The sequence below is a fragment of the Syngnathus floridae genome, chromosome 12 (genome assembly GCF_059516105.1).
Source record: "Syngnathus floridae isolate MCC-2025c chromosome 12, RoL_Sflo_1.0, whole genome shotgun sequence".
Classification (NCBI taxonomy): domain Eukaryota; kingdom Metazoa; phylum Chordata; class Actinopteri; order Syngnathiformes; family Syngnathidae; genus Syngnathus; species Syngnathus floridae.
In genome coordinates this window covers 6,294,858-6,317,480 of record NC_142424.1, presented here as the reverse complement: position 1 = coordinate 6,317,480, position 22,623 = coordinate 6,294,858, and the positions used below count along the sequence as shown (strand labels likewise).

The 22,623-nt window shown below is 41.6% G+C and overlaps 2 protein-coding genes and 1 long non-coding RNA gene across 16 annotated transcripts in view; 1 reads left to right on the top strand and 2 right to left on the bottom strand.

Annotated features, from left to right (window-relative positions):
- Positions 1-6,371, top strand: part of LOC148389831 (uncharacterized) — a 76,651-nt gene extending 70,280 nt beyond the window's left edge. Inside the window, exons 12-20 of the long non-coding RNA XR_015861712.1 lie at positions 58-164; positions 685-770; positions 2,819-3,020; positions 3,253-3,387; positions 3,608-3,736; positions 3,799-3,877; positions 4,086-4,265; positions 6,102-6,165; positions 6,250-6,371. This is a non-coding gene — a long non-coding RNA (uncharacterized LOC148389831). The remainder of the gene's footprint in view (positions 1-57; positions 165-684; positions 771-2,818; positions 3,021-3,252; positions 3,388-3,607; positions 3,737-3,798; positions 3,878-4,085; positions 4,266-6,101; positions 6,166-6,249) is intronic.
- LOC148389830 (uncharacterized) lies at positions 2,785-14,323 on the bottom strand. Of its 14 annotated transcripts, none has more exons than XR_015861711.1 (13): positions 13,872-14,323; positions 13,677-13,732; positions 9,952-10,010; positions 4,715-9,260; positions 4,585-4,624; positions 4,471-4,511; positions 4,343-4,397; positions 4,055-4,253; positions 3,616-3,981; positions 3,422-3,539; positions 3,258-3,345; positions 3,078-3,150; positions 2,785-3,001 (listed from the first exon to the last, which is right to left on the bottom strand). XR_015861711.1 is itself a non-coding variant. In XM_088392049.1 (13 exons), the coding sequence occupies exons 8-13, from the start codon at positions 3,922-3,924 to the stop codon at positions 2,832-2,834; spliced, it is 702 nt and encodes a 233-aa protein (XP_088248175.1). In that variant the 5' UTR covers positions 3,925-3,981; positions 4,055-4,110; positions 4,200-4,253; positions 4,343-4,397; positions 4,471-4,511; positions 4,585-4,624; positions 4,715-4,797; positions 4,854-5,755; the 3' UTR covers positions 2,785-2,831. The 14 variants fall into 14 exon arrangements, 9 of the variants coding, with proteins under 9 accessions (XP_088248175.1, XP_088248183.1, XP_088248182.1 ...); XR_015861710.1 differs by having other exon boundaries at positions 3,078-3,345; positions 4,055-4,110; positions 4,200-4,253; positions 13,872-14,321; XM_088392049.1 differs by lacking the exons at positions 9,952-10,010; positions 13,677-13,732; positions 13,872-14,323 and having other exon boundaries at positions 3,258-3,539; positions 3,616-3,712; positions 3,790-3,859; ... (3 more) ...; positions 4,715-4,797; positions 4,854-5,755.
- A 904-nt stretch (positions 14,324-15,227) lies between these two features.
- The window catches only part of hcn1 (hyperpolarization activated cyclic nucleotide-gated potassium channel 1), a 44,193-nt gene continuing 36,797 nt past the window's right edge, over positions 15,228-22,623 (bottom strand). The window contains exon 8 of the mRNA XM_088392044.1: positions 15,228-19,432. Within this exon, the coding sequence (XP_088248170.1) occupies positions 18,348-19,432 (1,085 nt within the window). The 3' untranslated portion in view covers positions 15,228-18,347. The remainder of the gene's footprint in view (positions 19,433-22,623) is intronic.

Here is a 22,623-nt window from a genome sequence, read left to right as displayed (position 1 = left end):
ATATTTTTTCTTTAATTACTCACTTTCTTTTTTTTTCTTTTTTCTTTTTACATTCAGGTGGAAGTGCAGCGAAATTGAGGACTTGAGCTCTGCTGCCTCCTCGCGGTTATCAATGGAAGCTCAACGGCGCACACTCCAGTTCATTGTGTCATTGAAGAAAAAAAGTTTGTTCCCCGTTATGTCACTGACAGATCGCTTGCTATCGTAAAAGAATATCAAGTTCAACAACTGGGGATGGCTGATGGTGTAGTAATATTTAACATATTATTTTAATGCAGTGAAAATCTATATTTATTCATGTAACATTTCAGTATGCTACGCAGTGGTAGTATTGATTTAAAAACTATTTTAAATGTGTTGTTATTATAAGAGGTTCCGACATTTATTCGGAGCTAGGACGATGACACGGGGGTTGGTAAATTGTATTGTCTCTACCCACCCAACAAAGCAAACCTACGCCTTTGGTTTTAAGTGAGTATTGCACACATTATCAAGGTGTTGTTTGTCGTTTACATTAAAATATGCAGGAGCATCTTTACGACACGAGTTTGTTTGTACCTCACGAGCTATCGTATATCAACAAAGGTGGCTTGTCAGTGAGCACGCCCACAACTGGCACTCGGCTGTCGATCAAACTTTAATCAAGGAAACCGTTTTGTTGGTTTGTTGTTTTCCACGCAAAAGTTGATGTCCAAACTGCAAGAGTGGTGGCTCCACGTCGGCTGCTAGTCGTCTACCTGCACATCTCGACGCCAACATATTTTTGAAAGGTACTGCATGTTGCGTTTCCTTCATATTTTTATTCGTACTATGTAGTGTTATGCCTTCGGTGACTAGAGAAGGTCAAAATACCGGCAGAGTCTAATGAGACGTGGTATTCTTTTCCAAAAATAATTTAATCCGTGCTATGAGTTATTCTACGGTTGCCAGGTGAATTAGGTAGTGGGTAACAGCCATTAGTTTCAGAAGTTGTGGTCAAAAGACAAAAAACAAGTGGGGTGGGTGCAATACAACTTGTCTCTAGCAGAGGGCGCTCACCCTCTGTATTTGAGGATTCTATTACTGTTTGATAGTTTGTGATAATCGATGGTAAATGGTGTTTAAAATAGGAGAGTTTCATTGTAGTTACCAAGGAAATAGTTTAACAAAAGAGAACAAATTAATTTAAAGAACACCTATTGGCTCGCAGGAGCTAGTTAGTCTGTCATCATTCAGCATTAAATCACTTTTAATTACTCTTCGTCATTAAATCCTAGCAACCGACTGCACTGGAAGCATTTATTTCGAAACAAAACGTGGTATTTGGATTCGAAATTGTATTTTCACAAGGGGAGGTAAAGGCATGATGTTAGGAGCAGTTTGTTGCCTTTTACAATAGTTTGACCAATTTTGTATTTTGGCACATAAACTTAGTCTTTTCAGTCTGAGGACTTTGAAACCTTGGTTGAGGTGCTCATTGCATGTCGGGTGTGGAGCTGATGTGTGCGAGGTCACATTGCACCACAAGTTAGCCGGCTGCCAGCATCCACCTCTCCTGTTACTTCTAATGGCACACAGCGCCACCAGGGGGAAGGTGAGCACATGCAAACATCTGACATTGCTCACTGGGCCAAAAACTTTAAAAAAAAAAATTATCATCAAACACCTCTTAATGTGTTTTTAATGACATTGATGCAAAGCAAGTTAGTCAGAAATATGCATTTGATTAATATTGAACTAACTTGGTTTGTATCAGTGCCATTGAAAAACACATCCAAAAGTCTGTGATGAAGATGTCACGCAGTACCTGGCACTTAGAGATGTCAGCTGTTTGCATGTGCTCACTTTTCCCCTGGTGGCACTTGTGTCACTAAAGTGATATCACACCTAAGTTCATCAAACAGTTAAGCTGCTTCCATGCAAGGCCTGTTGTCAATGTTTGTGTGCAACTAAATTAGTCCCACACAAACATTGACTGCTCAAATGTTTTCAAACTGCTTTTTTGTTCAATAAACTAATCAACTGGAGTACATGTCTTATGTTTTTTAAGAGCAAATTTGCTTCACTCATTTGAAGTTTTGGTGGTTGCTGCAGTGGCACTTAGGTTTTGGAAGGCAGTTTTCAGTCTCGAGGTGAGCGTTGCCCTGCTGTCACTACCATGGTCTCCAGTCTTTGACTGTTACTCTCCATCTTACGTGACTCAAAGTGACAGCAATTCAACTGCAGTCACTTTAAATCATGTGAGATGGAGGATAACAGTCAAAGACTTGTGTCCATGGCTGTGACAGAAGGGCAACACTCACCTCGAGACTGAAAATTGCCTTCCAAAACCTAAGTGCCACTTTGCCCACCTCCTAACTCTGCCCAAATTTAGTCTGACCAATCACAGTGTAGCTTTAATTTGCATAACCACGCCCACATTTCCAACAGCCAATCAAAATGCGGCATTTGCACATCAGACCAATCAGATTGCTTCAAATTGACACAACTACGCCCCATTTTCGCCCAACCAATCACACAGCATCTCATTTGCATATCCCCGCCCAATTTTCAACCAATCACAGATTAGAGTTCCCGTTGCCCCGCCTACTTCCTTAGCTCTCAGCGAATCATAAAGCAGTATTACAGTCTGATCCCGCCTTAATTCAGAAAATATTCAGGGGGGAAAAGAATCCCCCCAAAAAAATTAAAAAAAAAAATTTCCGGGTGAAAAAAAAAAATTTTTAGATTTTTTTATTTTAAAGTTTGGATTTTTTAAAGTTTGATTTTTGTGATGTGCTTATAATGAAGAGTTGAGAGTTTAAGTGTTCTTTGAAATCAAACTTTATTTCTTTTGCAGAGTAAACATTCAATCACAACAAAGTAACAAGTGTGATCGCAGTCTGCTCGTTGCCGAGTGGTGAAGTGGTCGGCCAGTGGGACGAGTGGTGGAGTGGTAGGCCAGTGGGACGAGTGGTGAAGTGGTCGGCCAGTGGGACGAGTGGTCGGCCAGTGGGACGAGTAGTGGAGTTCGTGCCGGGACCTAAGACAAAAAGAGATCTGTAAGTTAAAAGTCAAGTCAACATTTTGTGCAGAAAACGTTTCGGCATGAAACATACCAGTGCGAAACAGTTGTTCATGGCACCAAGTGTTGAGCTGCATGACAAGGAAGCTGATCTTGTTCCTTTCTGCCTGTCAGAAAATACAAAAAGAATATATTGGAAGAAAGTTGTCATGAGGATTGTGCAATGAGCATTTAAAGAGTGTACCGCCCAAATTTTGCCAACTCCTCAGGTTACCTTTGAGATAAGGAAGCAACAAGAAAAAGCAAAGTGTTGCTCGCATGCAGCTTTCCTCTGTGAGCAGGTACTGCATGGTGCCCCTCCCCTGGACACAAAAAAAGAACAGTCATTCAACCTTTGGAACATGGTAGGCTGAAATGAAATGTACTTCCTTCTCTTACCAGCAGAGGGCTCTTCAGGCAGCAAGTAGAGACCCAAGACTTGGTACACCTGCCAAAAAGTTAACTTAAAGCTTTTGGCAAGTAGCATACCAGGAATGGTTCTTTTCACCCGTAGATCCTATAAAGAAATGTAACAGACAACTTATTTTTAGTTTACTTTTTTTTTTTTTTTTTTTTTAACTGTAGACTGGAACCTTCCGCTGAAGACTTTGGTCATTTGTGCACTTGAATCTGAGACGAGTAACAGCAGGCAGATCTCCTGAAATGTTGCAGACGCCTGAACGGACATCTGCATACAAACAAGGGAACAGTCAAGTAAGTTGATTAGCAAGTCTCAACACTAAAAATGGTTACAGCCTAGAAGATCTTCGGCACAGTTTTGCAGAATTTCTTGGCCCAGCAGGTGGAGGGCCTTTCTCCTACTCAACGCTGCACTCCCTAAGAGGGAAAAAGCAGGTTAGTGTTATGCCAATTTTTTGCCAAGTTTTGTCACCTGTCAGCATGTGGGACAGGAAGTTGATTAGGACACCGCATTTCTTGACTGCCTACACCCACACCACCTGAAAAAAAAAAAAAAAAAAAAAAAGTCAAGCACTTTGATTTGTCGAGTTTTTCATTGCAACAGGTTCAAACCTAGAGCTTTTACTTCAGTCTATCCATGCAGCAGGTACCAGGTCCTTTGGCACCACCTAGTGGACAAAACGGGGAAGAACGGCACATGCTGAAATAAATTGGACAAACAATTGTTCTTCTATGGAAGTGTGCACGTGTGTTTCACCAATGAAGAATGCAGGGGCAGCTCTGGACTTCTCTCCAACCGCAGTTTGTTGACCTGAATGACACGGTAACGTCACAACCTATCTTGTGATAAATTTTCAGTCATACGCTATGGTTTGATAGACATGTTCAACAAGAGTAGACCTGCAAACGTCTCAAATCCAGGGCTCACAGGACAGGAAGTCTGCCATTTTGAAACCTGCAGACAAAAAAACAAAATTCAATTACTCGATTTAGTTTAATGGCGGTCCAAATTAAAACGTTATTTTTGCCTTTTTGCAGTCAATCGGGTTCTTCTGTTGCAGATGCAGGCCTATGGACAGAAATGAGACAATTAGATGCGGTTGATTAAAAGGGTTGACGTGTCAATCCACTTTAAAACGCACAGAAAGTCGGCCAATTCGGGCTCATTTTTAATATTCGCACCTGTAGAAAGAAAGTAGAATATTAACACGAATGCATCGAAATATTTGATCGATTCCCTCGTGTATTTATGCAAACGCTTTGTCTACTTACCTTCGGCCAAACGGCGTTTGATGCAACTTTGAGCAATCCTTTTAGCTCGCATGTCAGCAAGACGTGCAACCTACAACTTGACGCTGAAAGAGAGTAAAAGCAGTTAGTTTTAGAAGGCTTAGAAATAGTGAACACTCACCTTGTCTGCGTTTTAAACGCTGAATGTTGTGGGAAAGCGTGCGGCGCAGCAGCAAGTGGACCAGCACAACGAGACGCTGTCAAAAGTGAGCAAGAGAATGATTGTCGCGTTTGTGACGTCTTATATAGAATTTTTGTGATGACGTCATTAACAAGCAAAAGGGGGAAAGAAAAAAAAAAGTAGACTTTTCGGCGAAGCGAGAGGAAAATGACAATGTGTCATCGGTGGGAATAGACGGGCCTCGAACTAGGGTTGATGTATTTGGTGGCAATGGCGTTATCCACTCGACCACAGCCTGATGAGTTGACCCGAAGATTTGGTCGTATTTGTAGATAATTTTGAACCTTTGAACAAGCCCACAGTGACACTGAAGTACAAGGAAGCAAATAAGTTTCTTTGAATCTGCAATGGTCGAGAGGTTAAAGATTTTGCCTTGCGTTCAGGAGACCTCGGGTTCGATTCTCCGTCAATGCACATTTATTTCGTAAATGATAGGGAGACCGGGCCTCGAACCCGAATTGTCCGGTCACAGGCGCAGAATTATGTCGTTCGGCCACATTGCCATGAAAATTTCGCGATTTTGTTTTGTATTTAACGTATATGTTTAAAGTAACGTACAAATACAGATAACTGGGCCTGCATGCTAAGATATCAACTTGTCTTATCGTTAAAATTTTTGCCTTAAGTTCAGGAGAACCGAGTTCGAATCTCACTCATGACTGTGTATTATATAAATGTTAAATAGAGCCAGACTCGAACCCAGATCTCCCGATTACCAGACCAGAGAATATATCATTTGGCTGAAGTGCCGTAAAAATGTCCATGTTCTTACATGTATTTCAGGTGTACAGCTCGACTGGTACAAATGCACAAGTGTTACGTCGTGTGAACAAAAAAATCAACCACGTATCGTAAGGCTTTTTTTTTTTTTTGGTAAATGACCATGTATGAGGCTTTTATTTTTTGGGAAAAAAAAACAACAAAAAAACATGTATAATAAGGCTTGTCTTTTAAATTACCTTGTAAGATAAGGCTTTAAGAAAAACGATTGTATAGTAAGGCTTTTTTATAAGTGTATTTTAAGGCTTTTTTTTAATCGGCAGTGTATAAGGATTGTTTTTAGAAAAAAACGAGTGTATCGTAAGACTAAAACGACAGTGTATTGTAATGTTTGACAAATCTATTCCAACATGTGATATACATTCACTGATGCGGTCAGTGCATGTTTCTCCTGCTCTTGTCCACTAGGTGGTGCTGCAGTACCGGGTTCCTGCAGCATGGATTGACTGGTGAAGTAGCGCTCCTCGCCAAGGTTTGAACCAATTGCAAAGACAAACTTGATGACTAAACTTACTAAAAAGCAATTTGACTGTTCCCTCATTAATGTTGTGTGCAGGTCTGTCCATCCTGGAGAACCTTGACAGCATTTCATGTGCCGTGTGATATTTCAAATGCACGAACGATCACCTGCTTCAGTTTCCAGTCTAAAGTTAAAAATAAAAAGTCAACTAAAATGAGTCACTGTGTCTGTTCCTTTTCCTTACAGACAGAGGTGGTAAATCCAGGTTCACGCAGGTGAAAAGCCTGCCACGATTTAGCTTTAGCCGCTAGTGCTTCTTCTCCAGCAGGTAAATGAGCTCCCTGAGAAGCACCTGTGGCCAAACTGTGGACTTGTCCACACTCCTATCACCGGCCGACTACTTCATCACGCAGCAACGAGCAGACTGTCATCCAACTTGTCACTTTTTTTTTAGCTTTGTGATTGGATGATTACTCTGCAAAAGAAATAAAACTTGGTTACAAAGAACACTTGAACTCACCTCTTCATTCTCAAACAGATCACAACAGTCAAAGCAAACGTTTGACTATGTAGTTGCAATACCGCTTGCCTCCACTGGATGGCTCTTTTAGCCAAGAGATCAGCAGCCCTCCTCTCTGCTTCACCCCTCCTCTTGTTTCTGCACCCTCGTCATCAGTGGCCACAAAATGGATGACAGCTTTTAGTGCAAGCGGGGTGCGTCACGAAGGCGACGGTGACGATGCTGTGCCATTTACCTTCCACCTGTTTCCATGCCTCAGCAACCTGAGCTGTCCAATAATGAGGGATGCTGCGAGGCCTCACAGGCTCACATATAGGAGAATAATAGGGCAGGAGAGGCAGCCGTGGCCTTGTTTACAACACAGGTGTCAAACTCAAGGCCCGGGGGCCAGACACGGTCCGCCACATCATTTTGTGTTGCCCGCGAAGACAAATTGTGTATCAAAAGGGTTGCAAAGTAGGGTTTAAAGCTAGGGTTAGGGTTTCAAAGCAGGGTTTCATACTAGAGTTAGGGTTTCAAAGTAGGGTTTAAAGATAGGGTTAGGGCTTAAAAGGAGGGTTTCATACTAGAGTTAGGGCTTCAAACTAGGGTTTAAAGCTAGGGTTAGGGTTTCAAACATGGGTTTAAAGCTAGGGTTAGGGTTTCAAAGTATGGTTTAAAACTAGGGTTAGGGTTTCAAAGAAGGGTTTCATACTAGAGATAAGGTTTCAAAGTAGGGTTTAAAGCTAGGGTTTGAGTTTCAAAGTAGGGTTTCATAGTAGATTTAGGGTTTCAAAGTAGGGTTTAAAGCTAGGGTTAGGGTTTCAAAGTAGGGTTTCATTCTAGAGTTATGGTTTCAAAGTAGGGTTTAAAGCTAGGCTTAGGGTTTCAAAGTAGGGTTTCATACTAGAGTTAGGGTTTCAAAGTAGGGTTAAAAGATAGTGTTAGGGCTTAAAAGGAGGGTTTCATACTAGAGTTAGGGCTTCAAACTAGGGTTTAAAGCTAAGGTTAGGGTTTCAAACATGGGTTTAAAGCTAGGGTTAGGGTTTCAAAGTATGGTTTCAAACTAGGGTTAGGGTTTCAAAGAAGGGTTTCGTACTAGAGATAAGGTTTCAAAGTAGGGTTTAAAGCTAGGGTTAGTGTTTCAAAGTAGGGTTTCATAGTAGATTTAGGGTTTCAAAGTAGGGTTTAAAGCTAGGGTTAGGGTTTCAAAGTAGGGTTTCATACTAGGGTTAGGGTTTCAAAGTAGGGTTTCATTCTAGAGTTATGGTTTCAGTCTGGTTTAAAACTAGGGTTAGGGTTTCAAAGTAGGGTTTCATACTAGAGTTAGAGTTTCAAAGTAGCGTTTAAACATAGGGTTAGGGTTTCAAAGTAGGGTTTCATACTAGAGTTAGGGTTTCAAAGTAGGGTTTAAAGCTAGGGTTAGGGTTTCAAGCATGGGTTTAAAGTTATGATTAGGGTTTCAAACTAGGGTTTCAACATAGGGTTAGGGTTTCAAAGTAGGGTTTCATACTAGCGTTAGGGTTTCAAAGTAGGGTTTAAAGATAGGGTTATGGCTTCAGTGTTCATGTTTGATGTTATTCAAGTGGATGCTGCGTAAAGAGTGTTTTTGTGACGACTCAGCGGGCTCCGTGTGGTTTGTTGTCTGCATGCCGGTCTGCAGTGCTGCAGCAGTGCCGGTCTGCACATGCCCAGACGAGAGTGGTTTGGCTCTTGGCTGGCTAACTGATGCGACCAGCCTGCGTCACCTTGCCGCACTCATTTAAGCTGTTTTGGGGCCACACACACACTTGCTAACACGTTAAGAGGCTCCTAATGGAGCAGAGAGGATGTCACAAGTGTGGGACGGTCCGTATCATTTATTTATTTATTTTATCATTATGGCATCAAGGTCACTTAGGCTTTTTTTTTTAGAAGCAAGCTGCTCAGTGCGGCAAGAACACAGCTGGGAGCTCATTTGAACTCATGTTACTTTCTCTCTTTTTTTTTTTGCTCAAATAAAGCCACTAATTCCTTTTTCATTACCCTTGACTAACTTTGCACACGTCAGTCCTCGCTCGTTGTTCATGATCCTCTTAGTGCAGTTGAAATCACGGCGTGCTATGCTACCTCTGTCTTTGGATCTGTATGGATTTTTAGATTAAAACCACGAGCGGCGTTAAAGCAAGCACATGCATATGCATTGATTTAATGAGGTGATCCACTCCAATCAGTATGGAAATAGCCCGGCCGTTTAATCATGTCTGGTGCAGTCAAAATCTTGCAAATAATTTAGAGGCAAAAGTCCTGTCTAATAAAAAAGGGGTGCTTTGCCGCCATATTGTAGCAACGTGTTAAAAGATTAAAGGTGTGAGAATTAAGTTAGAATCTTTAGAAGTTAAGAAAACGAGCTCATAATGTAAGATGAATCTGAAATTGTAGTACCGTAATCTTAAGAAGTAGTAGTCGAAATGAGAGAACAAAGTGAGGCTCTCACCCGCTTTTCTTCTTCGCTGGTGAGACGGCAGGTTAATAAGCAATTTCCTTCCTGTCGCTTCAGTAGTTTCCCTGCAGCACGTACGCTGAGACGGCCCATCTACTCACTGCCATCAGCTGCATAACTGCTCTTCTGCTGCCCAAAGAAAGAATTATGATTTTATCTTATAGTATTATAACTATATTCTCAATATTACTTTTCTTTTTTTTTTTTTCCCAGCTAAGCTTAGATCAACAGTTTTTGGTTGGAATATAAATACAATATATGATGCTACTACCATTGCACTTTGTCATTAAAGTTGAACATGAAAGCGCAATTGTACGAACAAGGAAGAACAAAAGAAAATCCCTAAGCCGATTTATCAGCAGCCGACATCTAGCGGCAGATTGGAGACAACGTCCACGTTCTGATCAATATGAATGACCTCTCGGTGTCCTTGGGATCGCCTTTTTTTTTTTTCCTTTTTGCCACATGAAAGTACGAGCGCACACTTGGAAATCATCTTCCCTCTCCGGCGTCATATCAGATGCAGATAATAGGAAAGAAATACTTGAGGTCTTTGTGCACACGTACAGAGCGCGCATTGTGTGGGGAACAATCGGACAAAAGGAAATGGAAAGATAGAGCTGGCCTTTAAGATTACAAGTCAGGTGGACGTTCCAGGGAAGCTGAGGCATTCCCGGATTTGTTTTGGAATCTTGGAAGATTATAATAATTGTTATTGTTAATGAGAATCGATTCATTGACTTGAATTGTACCCACAATTTATAACTAATGCCATAGTAAAAAATAAATAAATAAAAAATGGAAGTGAATTTCCTACTTTAATTCCTTCGGGCAGGCAGAATGTGGTTGGGGCTCAATTTGCCGACGAGCAGATGGCTGCAACGAGACAATTCATGCAGGGAAAATGTGAATTAGGAGATTTTTCCAGCAGGCCTCTTTACACTAATGTGACATTTCACAGATCCTAAACAACGCTACCAAAAAAAAAAAAAAACCCAAAGAAAACATTGCTGTTATGTAAGAGGATTTTACGCCAAAGTTGTTTTTTTTCCCTGTACTTTGCTTTTCCCATGCGATTAACATCTTCTTCTGCTCTTCCGTGACTCCCACCCATCCTGCTGCTATTGCCCAAGGGCACCTCCTGGATCGGGGTGACGTAGATGAGGACCGAGCGGCGACGAACGGGTTTTGGTGGACTTTTGTAGCTGCCGTGGGATTCGGTTTGCACAAATTCAGGAAACATGAAATAAAATAAAATTGGACTGAAAAGTAGTGTTATCAAGACTCCTAATGGTCGATGCTGTTTGTTTAGCCAGACAGGGCGAGGTGTCAATCAGCGGCCACACCTCCCTGAAGTCTTTGCACTTTTCTCCTTGTGATTGATTCAGCCTGCACACCTGTCACTCAAAGTTTGAAAATGTCAAAAGGAGGGAGGGGCGGGACTCTATTTTGGGGGAGAAAGTCAAACAAGGACGATGGCTGAAAGTCAATACGGAGGAATTTTAAGGCTTCCTGGAGGGTGAGTCATCAGTAGACATTCAGACAAAATGATTGAAAATGAACAGAAGAATTAAGGCGAATCATGTATGATAACGGTCGGCATATTTGCACTCAAACGCAAGTCACCATTCACAATTTTTGTGTCAATGAGCAGAAGAAAAGCTTAGGTTATCTGAGGAGACTGCATGCACGTATCAGAGGTTCTTAAGAAAAATGATCACGCCATTAATTCATAAAATAAGAAGGACAGAAGTAAGTCTTGGCGAGTGTGACCTTAATGCCTCGGATTATATCTGGATTGAAAGACAAAGGACATCTGTCATGCGAGCATCCGACTAAAGAACACGATTACTTGGGAGTTTACAGAGTAATATAAAATAAACCATTTTTTTTTACCCATCATTTGGAAGACTTGTCTGTTACCGAATATGGTTCATTTTCGAATGAATAGTTGAAGGGGCCACTTGTTGCTAGGCAGACTTCACAGGGCACAACCAAAAGTGCCCCAAAGGCCAATTTAAGATAAAAATAAAAATCACATTATAAAAAAAAAAAGCACATGAAGCTGATGCCAATATAATGGAATTACATCAGATCCCTTTCAGGTCATATTTATTTTAGGAGGGAAAAAATACTCAAAAGAATTGGAAGCTTATGTGGTCGAACAGACGGTTTGGGATTGCAGAGCTTAGACAGAGGTCACTCTCCATTCATAACGGCAGGCAGATCTGTGCATGCTAAAGTCCCAATGACTTCAAAGTGGATGCGACATGTGGGTGTATATACTCCCCACCTCCACAGCCATCATGAGATGATGATGAGACAGTTAATAAAGTTATGGATAGCGCAACAAAAAGTGAAATTTACTATGGGGTGCTGGTGGGAGGGGGGGGGGGATTTGCTTTAATCTGATAGGAGGTTTAGCCGTGGCGGGATTATTTACTGTTACGCAGGAAGCTTTAGGTGTCACATGGCTGTGGAGAGTTTGGCGTTGGGGGGAGAAGGGAAGGGGGATGTCTGATAGTGGCGACATCCTTTCACCCTTCAAATGACTTCAATATTATCGGCAATTTATCATGCGCTTGACTTAAGAAACGACAAAAGCGCGACTCTCCTCAAATCCAACAAATCAAACAGACTTTGACATAATTTGAAATATTTTATCATTCACTGACTTGACTAAAGAAACAACACCAAAACAACAAATAGAAGGAGAAACAGCAACATCTACTTTCCCTCGCTTTAACGCTAATCTGTTCCCGCCACAACAAAGCAAGATTAAAGCTTTCCCGGAAATGCCTGACCACGATATGAACAAGCGAAGGGGTCAAAGGGAAATCGGACCACTGATCCTCCTTAGCTATCATCAGGGCTCGACTAAACCTTAAAAACAACACTTCTGCTTGTAAATGGAGACGGCAGGAGCGCTTGCCTGCAGCAGCAAATTTGGCCATAAAGATGGCAGGAAAGAGCATCGGTGCAGAAAACGAATCCTCGGCGAGGAATTGATGGAAAGTTGCATTGCATGACGGAGATGATGATGAACTGGCTGCGCTGACAGCTCATCAATAGACGAGAAGGCGGCGGCTGCGCTGACGGGGACGGATACGATTGGAGATTAAACAGCCAAGGTGGCAAATGTGATAAATTTCCCATTAAGATTTATTCTATAGCAACGGAACAGTTGAGTTTGGCCTGCCGTAGTTCCAAACGTTAAGGAGCTAATAGCTTTTTGCTTAAGGGGGAGTGGCAATTGTGTCTAGCTCCGCCCATTTTGAAATTTGCCTACAACTAGTACTACTGCCACATTGATGCGGCTGTATCGATGATTCCTCCCACACATTTATGCATGTGTGTGTGAGGAAGTGCGCACAAGTGTGTTCGAGGGTCAATAGATAACAAGAAGCCCACGACCCCCGTGCGGAGGTCAGCGGAGATGTCGGGGCCTTGGCACGCGAAGTTAAACGCGACGTGAAGGCGAGATGCCGGATGGAAAGGTCACGGTTGCTCGTGGCGCATCTGGCTACCGCTACCGCACGCAACCACAAAACCAACAAAATGAGAAATGTTTGGTTTTGAACACATCATATTAATATTAACACCTTTTTTAAGTGTTATTTCATTTGTTAAAATCTTGCTAATAAATTTTAATTGTTTATGACATTCAAATTTGTATGCACTATTTTTTTTAAATTAATGATTTATTCATGAGATGCATTTTTTTTATTCCTTTTTTAGGTCCGTATTTTTAAACCTAAATTTGATCGTCATTTAAAGAAAGATAGTGGAGCGCTAGATAAATTCATGAAAGTAATGTGCACTCATTTTTTTTCATTGATTGTTTTGAAAATAGGTTGTCGGAGAAAATAACAGTAAAACTTCTAAAATAAAAAATAAAAATTAAGTGTGCCCAAATGATCACCTTGTGGCAGGTCACGATCACTACTATAAGGTGGGCGTGGCCTTAATGCAACAATGGAGGAAGGTCAATCAATTTCGGTTATATCTGTTCTGATGAAATTCAAACCAAATTAACTCTTTGCTGGTCGTGCCGTTGCACGGTTGCACATAATTGCAAACTAACGTGCGTCTTGTGTCCTTGTTGCCAAGTCAATGAGGCGCCCTCACGGCAAGGACACCAGACACACGCGATGGCCAACCATGCGAGGTAACGAGCTCTCAAAGAAAATTGAATCTAAGGGATACCATCACAATGAGGAAAATTTAGTGGCCCTCCCAAGGTTGGACAAGGTGAAGACAACAACTACTACAGGGAATCATCAGGACCTGATGAGCAAAGACCTCCAGCTCTCATCGACTTCATGTAGCCATTAATTAAGAGCGCAAAAACAAAGAAATTTGACTTCACAAATCAATACGGTAAAGGATCACACCAGAAAAAAAATGGTATCACCTGATGATAACAATTCAAATTAAGTTAAAAACAGAAACGATCGATGCTATAGAATGAAGGTAACACAAACTATACAATTGATATACTAAGTTGTTAGTTAGGGGTAGAGTCAGGACTTTTGATCTAACCTTGTTTTCTTTCCGGGTAGACAAGGCAGCTCTTTGGACGACTTCTTGTACATCATCTGGCAACAGTGCAAGAAAGAAGACAAATCAGGATGAATTTACATTTTTAATTTGAATTGACAAAAATAACAGATTCAAAATGCACAAGCTTTAAGTTGTGAATACGTTGTGTTCTTCGAAGTCTGCCAAACAGCTTACCTCAGTGCTTTCCCATGCAGATGGAGAACCAACAGAGCACCGGCACCATGTGGTTATCCCGGCGGCCCTGCCAAGCTTGCTCTCAACATATGCCTTCCTGGTGAGGCTCAGCCGCCTCGGGCACAAATCGTTCCGGACCTCGCGGCTCCTTTAACTAGCTGCAATTCTACAGGGAATCAGAGTGGACTTTGCGTGTCGTTTCGTGGACCCGGACAGCTCGAGGGAGTCTCCCAAGAGGGTGTATGCTAACAGGCTAGTCTCCATGCTAAGAACCATATGGACAACTGTAGAGAAAGCTGTGTCACTTTTTGGCAATGCTGTTCACAAGTAATGTAGTCCTAAAGATCGTATCCTTTCCTAAGGCTTAATGGTGGATCAATGCAGCATTGGCATCAAGGTCAAATTCTAAGTAGTGTCCATAGAGGCATTTGATGGTCACTCGGAAATAGCCAGATTGATTTCAAAATCATCAGACTTTCGTGGCAGACTTTGTCTTGGAGTTGTTGACAATTTTTTGTGGGTCTACTCATATTAGCCACGCCTAGCAAAATTCTGTGACATTTAGGGATGGATTATTGAAAAACTGCAATGGAAGTAGAAACACAGAACAAGTCCAAAGTCTTTTATGCGTGTAATGAATCTTCCATAGTTGAAAGTCTTTCAAATGGTGCCCAATTAAGGACTTAATGGTTATCACTGTTTTGTTAGGTTTGTATCTTTAATTAGGTCCCATTAACCATGTTTAGACATGCTTGATTAAAGACAATTTCTGCAGGCTAAAAATAAGTGCAATTTTGAACAGAAAACAAAGAGATGGTTAATAACCAGCTGTTTGTTTGCTGCGATTGTGTTCCAAGCCCAAAAGATATATTGTTTTCGTATCAAAAGGCTCCTTGGATGTAATTGCTAAGTTGGTCTTTGGGAAAGAAACGATCCCTCTGTGACAAAGACAAAATGTCGGGAAAAGTTGAAGGGATGCATGCTTTAAGAATTCATTTCCCGTGTATACAATTACTTTTCATTAAGGATGAATGAGGCCCCGTTGTTGTTGTGATAACGCGGCAGCCGCAAAGCAACGGCATGATTCCAAAGACAGCCTTAGGAGATTTATTCCAGACAAGTTTGCGTTGTTTGCTGTTGATACTCGCCACAATGAAAGCAATCCGTTGACCTGCAAGAGAGGGAATTTGTCTTTGAGGCAGGCAGCTTTACGATTTTAGTACTGACTTGAAAGGTAATGAATGGAAATCCCCTCCCAGTGGTATGTCCAATATTTCACTGGAAGTGCTGACTCTTTCAGAAGCATCTATAGATTTCGTCCCGACTCACTAGCGTCCGAAAGACCATGACACGCCATCGCTTTTAAATGACAATATGTCGTTTATTTTCTATATCTTAAAGGTTTATTATTTACAAACAAAATAAAATCCAAAATCAAAGAAAAATCCAAAGGATTTTTTGACAAACACTGTTTGTCTGCATATTGTTGTATAAGAAAGTTTACATTAATCTTTCTTTTCCTCCGCGAAGAAACTCAGTAAACCAAAGTGTGGCTCTCGTCCTCTGCGGAAATTCTTTTTGCATCTCTATTTTTCTTCCGCCTAATCCAAACAAACTGACGAACGACTAAAAAAAAAAATAAAGGAACAAAATTGAGAATATACATACAAACGTATGTGCTGGTTTGTTGAGGGTCTCTACGCTGCTAATGTGTAAGCTTGTTACGTTGCCATTAATGCCCCTCTGGTAGCTGTGATCGGAACAGTGAGGAGGGTAAAAACAAAAAAAAAAAAAAAAAAAGCACATAGTTGGGAAGCACTCCCCCTCCAAAGGCAAGTATAAAAAATACGGCAAAAAAAAAGAATAAAGCAACAGTCCTGCGATGTCATCACTCATTCCAATGCAACTATGGCAGATTCATGATTAAGTGCTCCAAGATGGAAATCTGCCACCCCAAAAAATATTTAGCTTTCTACTCAAAAAGTGCAATTTGTAAAACAATGACTTTTTTTTTTTTTTTTTTGCTTTGGCCGGTTTCCTTACACAAAAATCAGTGGCTAGCTACAAAAAAGAAAATGTAAGAAAGGTGCTCGGCATTAGTACATCTTGTCGTGCGTGATATTACTACGTTAGGATTGCACCACCCCACCCAAAAAAAAAAAAAATCAACTTTACAGATAATAGCGTGAACGTGACAGAGATCACAACAAAAGTTGCCATGAGACATTTGGCCGTCGTCGCAAACTCCTTTCTTGTCAAAAAACCAACAAACAAGAATTAAAAACACAGACGCACAACATGTAAAAGAGGAACATCAGGATGAACCAAAGAAGGGCGGAACATGGCTATTGTTTAGGCACAAATACGTAAGAATGTCCATGTGAAAAGTCGATGCTCACACAGACCACATCGAGACGGACGGACAATGAACATAATCAAACAACAACATTTAACGTCAACATTGTTTTTTGTTGTTGTGACCGTGCATGCTTTCATTGACAGCGGCGGTGAGATCATATCGGTACACTATCGACACAAACTTGGAGCCAAACGTTCATTCCCGGAAGGCCTCGGACACGCTTAACCGACCTGTTTATGGAATGCACCGGAAGTCATAACATATCTCGGAAGCAAGAAAGACGGTCTTCCTTATCTGATGTGAACTGGAAGAATCGTGGTCTGCTTGGAAGCTTCAGTGTCTGTTTTTGGGTGGGTTTAGCGTATCCGAGCTCTCGGGAAGGATTCGGATGAGACGGGGAACCTTAATGCAAAGAGAAGCACTGTGCGACCTTTTTTTCTTTCTTGGTAAAATTATTTTTCCTAAATCAGTTCAGAGGGTTAGCAAATGTTACGCCAAACCCTTAAGCTAGCTCCACTGACTCAAGTTCATCCTGTGTTTTTACGGACTTGGTTGTTAAGTCTATTTCTGAAGTAACAGCTACGACTCTGACAATTGTGACGACTAATACAACGACATGGGGTCCCTTGGTTTACACTAGTCCTGTCGTACAAAACATCGAGGCTACTGACTGACACACATTGAGCTAGCTTGCGCAGCGGTGTAGGAATACGCTGTTTTCCTTTTAATTTATAGTCAAGATGTGTTTTTTTCATATAAATTAACTGGAAGCTTAAAATACTACAAAAATATGAATTTAAATGTACTAAGAACAAAATTCAATTTAGCAAAATGGATGACATAACCCAGGCCAAGGGAGAAGGCAGCGCCAATGACTCTTGGTTCTGTTCAATGTCTTTTTTTTTTACAGTTCAGTATATTTCTTTTTCCCTCATTACACACACATTATATATATAATATATATAAATATACATATATACACACATATATATTTATACACATATATAAGTAAGTGTGTGTGTGTTATTAGCACTGTGCATTTCTTTGCATTAAGGTTCGTTTGTCTGCTTTGTTGCTTGCACGTGGGTTAGCTAGGTTCCCCGACAGAAGTAAGACATTTTGTTTATGATAGAGAGAATGCACCACACAGTATCTGTAAATACTAGCTCTACAAAAATTATTTACAGCACACGTATAGGTAATCTTTATGTCACAGTCTATTGCATAATGGTGATAATTCTTTAGTTTATAAATATTATAAATATACACAGAGTTTTCTTTTTTTCTCTTTCGTCGTCAGGTCACATTTCAACCATCCCAAATGAGGAATAGAAAACAAACGCACCCATCCGTCCTTCCGTCCATCTGTCACGCTCGTCTTAAAGCAGCATTTTCTGTTATTCATTCCCTTAACACTGTCGAGGTTACAAACACTATCCATACGGTGTTGATTTTTGAAAGTCCAGAAAATTCCATCGTGTGAGCATGTGCTATTTGTTCTTCTGTATTTTTTTTTTTTTTAAAGATGATTTGCAAGAGTTTACTTTGTACGTATGATTCCACAGTGGTGCTAATTGCTGCTTCTCTTCTTTGTTGGTGAAAAAGGAAGTCACAATCTGTAATGCATTCCAGATTTAAAAAAAACAAAACAGATAAACCCTCAAATTTAAAAATAAAAAATTCATACACTGTATATAATTCATTATATTTCTCAGAAAGGAAGACTCATGTTTTTTTTTTTTATACTACAGCTTTTTTTCAATTGCCATTGCGAAATATATTATAATTGGATTTCAGCACACAGTCACATGCTCTCGCATTCTCCCAACGCTCCCATTTGTACCATTTATACACACGCACACACACACACAGACACACACACACAGGCCATATACCAGATATGTGTATATTTTCATAGATATGGCATTAAAGAAAAAGAGATTATCTGTATAATATACATTCTTAAGTAGGGTGACAACGTGTCTAAAATATAATACAAGGGCTTCGTATGTACACGATTACAATGAGGTTATCTGAGAAGAGAAAACGCTGAAGTAGATTGGAGCTCCTCCGTGGTTAAAAAAATAAATCAAATCAAAAAGAAAGAATAAATGGGATCATAAATTAGATGCAAAGCGCATTTTGTCTTGCTCAGTCTCTGTACTGCTCAGGACAGAATCTCTCCGAGAGCCAGGGGATTCCCTGTGCTGGCCTGATGACGACGAGGCCGAGGCCGCTGCCGCCGCCGCCGCCGCTACTGCCGCCGATGTGGAGCGCACAGGTGGCAGGGCTCCTGACGACATCTGCCGGAACAAATTGACCCGCTGGGGAACTGTGGTGCGGATGCCGCTTTGAAGACTCAACCCTTGAATGCCCGCCGGCGCCACCGTTGCTGCGGGTGACGCGATGGAGGCCAGCGAATCACCTGAGGCCTGATGAGCCCGAGGCCCGAGCGACACGTCGTGGGGAAGGGACGGCTGCGAGGCTGACAAGTGTCGCACGTCTCGACTCAAACTGCCCGACTGCAGAGCCTGCGTGCTCTTGTGGATGTCCCCTCGCTGGGGCGAAGGGACCTGCTGCTGCGGAGACGACTGCTGCTGCGTCACGCTACCGCCTGAGCCCGACACGGGCGGCTGCTGGCTAAGTTGCGGCTGCTGCCCGGTGAGGGACGACTGGCCGACAGGCTGCTGGATGAGCGACAGCTGGGACGCCGTGGGAGAGCCATACTGGAAGCTACGACTAGCTAGTGGCGTCTGTACCGGTGGACTACACATGGCGGCCGTGAAAGAACATGGCGACATGATGGCCCCTTGGAGCGGCGTCTGCGGGTTGGCAGAGGATGAACCAAGGTGGGAAACGCTGGCAGCGGGGTAGAGAGCCGCGGCGGCCGCGGCCGGCAGCATGCGAGCGGCGGAAGCGTTAGCGATAGCTGAAGCACTGTAGGTCAATGGTACCGACGACTGCTGAAACTGACTCATCCCGAAGGCGGCGGAGAAGGGCGGCTGCGCTGGTGAGTTAATAATGGAATTGCCGGATATCGGTGTCGAGTTCATCCCGCTGAGCGACTGCTTGCGGTCTACCATCATCACCATCTCCCGGTCCTGGCGAATGATCTGCTTCAAGATTTCGTTTTCCTGCGTGTTGAAAACGCCGGCGTTCAGGTCCTTCTGGAATTTCTGCAGCAGCAATGAGTTCTTCTTCCCTGTTGGGGAGCAGTCGAAAGAGGTGAGCTGGCCTGGCTACGGACGCGGATACCGACAAGACGGGAAATCAGGTCAAGATGCAGCTTGAAGACTTGACCAGTGGTGCCAAGTAAGCAAAGTACCGACACTTCTCATTCGCTCTTAAGATCTGTATTTTAACTGACCTTTTTATTGTTTGGAAATCATTTTACTTTTACTCTTTCTATTTGAAAGAAAATATCTGTACTTTGTGCTCTTTGTCAAAATAGATTTGCGACTTTGCACATCACGTGCAAATAGATATAAATAGACAGTGGTAATTGGACTGCTGAAATTGGTTGAGGTGGAAAAAAAATGTGACAGCAGTAAGATGGAAGAACTATACCAGAAAGCGTCAAATTTTGAGAAGCAAGATCATTCCAAGAGAATTATTTGTTGTTGGCTACAAGAATGATTTTCGTGCTAGCCTACAAACTAACAGCAATCGTTCAAACGAATTGGAACGAATTGAAGTTATCCAAACATATTCAAAAAGTCGTTCGAACGACTAACAACTAACAACTTTACCAATATATTCAAACAACTTTCTCAAGACATTCGAACGCATCAAAGTTACGTAAACGCTAGCTAGCTCTTGGTACCATGTTTGGTTGTGCCAAGCTATCAAAACAGATATTTTACTGTATAAAGCCGGCTTTTACTTTTGTTTTTTTGTTGTTTCCTTCCATACATGTACTAAATCTCTTATCCGTATATCGTTTTTGTTCGACACAAGCATCTCTACTCGTACTTCAGAACAGAGTGTGAATACTTTCACCATGACTGGACCTGCTAATTTCTACTGTCTTCAAGCTGCACCTTGTAAACATCAACTAAGCTCGGTTGTATGGAACGTGAGGTGTGAGGTACACTGATGAAGATGATGGTGACTAGAGGGGTCTGAGAGGAAGGGGTGAAGGACACATAAGGAGACAAAGATTAGGTGTGGCGTCCACTGGTGGAAAAGTGCTGACAAAACACGGAATACTGATGAGTCGCAGCCCCCGCGTCACCACTCTGGACACTTTCCCTCCCAAAGACAACACGAAAGTCTAATTGAAAGTCACAATCTATTCAAACCACAAGGACTGCTAACACAAGTCACCCAAGGACACCGAGAATATCCACTTTGCAAAACAAAGTAAAGGAAAAAAACAAAGATCTATTCTACCACTCTTACCACAGAGTGCTTTTGAGGTGATGTACATATTTAGTATGTATGAAACAGTTACGCATGGCGGAGTCGTGCTTCCAACGAGACTGCCCAATTAAATTAGAACATCGCATAATTCCTCTCAGAACTCGCCACAGTGGGTGTCATAGGGACCCGTTGAACCTCCCTGGGGCCTTATAAATACAATTGATTTAAATCGAAAACAGAGTAATTATGCGTAGTAAAGGGCACGTTGCACCCACGGGCCCAGTAAGCAATTCCCATTTTCTTAACGCATGGTTTGGACATGCAACATGGCAGATCGCATTGATGGGTTATATAAGTTTACCCGTTGTTAGAAAGAAAGGGAAGAGAAAGTTAGTGTAACTTTTGGCTTGTAATGTCGCCACAGTGAGTCGCTCTCACTTTTGTGCGGCATGTATTTTGTACACCGAATTTCTTACCCTACTCAACCTAAATATTTTTTTAATTTACGATAGGGATTGCCACTGATTGGGAATCAAGATTATATCGTAAAACCTCATTCGATTTTTCTTCTTGCAAAATTTACACTGCTATGACACATCGGAAATTTCATCAGTCCGGCCTATCGTCAACGCAGCATTTCTATGACTTCTTTAGAGCTTCGAAAGCTAACTGTTGTACGATTTACTTTTATGGCATGTCATGATGATGTAGTGACAGCGGCAAGCAACGCCAAAGCACGTATTTCTCGTGATCGCCCCGGGCCTTACGTATCGACAGCCTGTGACAAAACGTCGCTAGCTAAAAAAGACAGAGTGGACGACAAGTGCGCTCAAGGCTTCAACCTCAGTCACTCCATCATGAAGACTTGGTCCATCCTCAAGGGAATGAACACTTCACCGCTTGAACGGCGTTTTTGTCCGCTCAAGGCCGCCAGTAAGTTAACAAACTCGCGTCAGCTTTTCGGAGGATTGATGTCACCTCTGTGGACTCTGTTTCTCACTACAGGCTACAGCTAGCACCACCGACTGCCAGTTGACTTACAATGCTCTTTGTATGGCAGTTTTAAAGGCGACAGGATTAAGCTCTGCGGATTAGAAGAACAGTAAACATTTCATAACACTCACATGGCTGTTTTGACAACACAAAATATGGCGTCCAAAAGTGATCTTTGGGATTTTTGGTCTGTTTCACTTGCTGAATCTTTGGCACTCTAAAATGGTTACGATTGATAAAACGGTAAAAAAGATTCTGACAAATTTTGAAATGATAAATCAAAACTTCACCAGAAAAACACAAACAAACAAAAAACAAATACATTATACCACAGTTGGTACCCTAAATTATGGCAGAAAAGGGAAAGGGGGGACACACCTTATAGTATTAAATAAAAGTAATTAGCTCAATAAACACAACACATTGCCAGCACTGCAAAACTAAGATAAAAATCACACAAATAAAGAAAGAAAAACACCAACATAGATAAACCCAAACAATTCAATAAAACATAACACCACAAATATGAATGCAGTTGTAAGAAACAATGAAAAAACCGATGAACACATGCGAGAAAAACAAAAACTTAAGCATGAAAACAAACGTGACAGAAATCATGATCAATGTGCCTAAATAAAACAAATCCAAATAATATTAAAAAATGTCATTTTCATTCATAAGCATTCTTTTACGATCAGGGTGGGAAACCTTTTTCCTACCAGGAGAGTCCTCTGGGGACAAGTTTGATTTAAAGCAAAATATTACCAAACAAAAAGCATAGTAATAATGAGCATTTATAGGTATGTTTTGGCTTTTTATTTTTGGAATGCGTGGGCGGTTAGGATCAACTGCCCTTGCAAGCCGCAGACATACAAAGGCTCCCCACCCTTGTTTTTTTTTTTTAAAGAGAACTTCGTATTTATTCATTGCACAATGTGACAAACCACTCACTAATTGTCATGCTGCCTAAAATCATCTCCTTGTTCGTTTTTTGTCCCCAAAAATGTGGTACTAAAGTTGGAATGTGTGGATGAAACA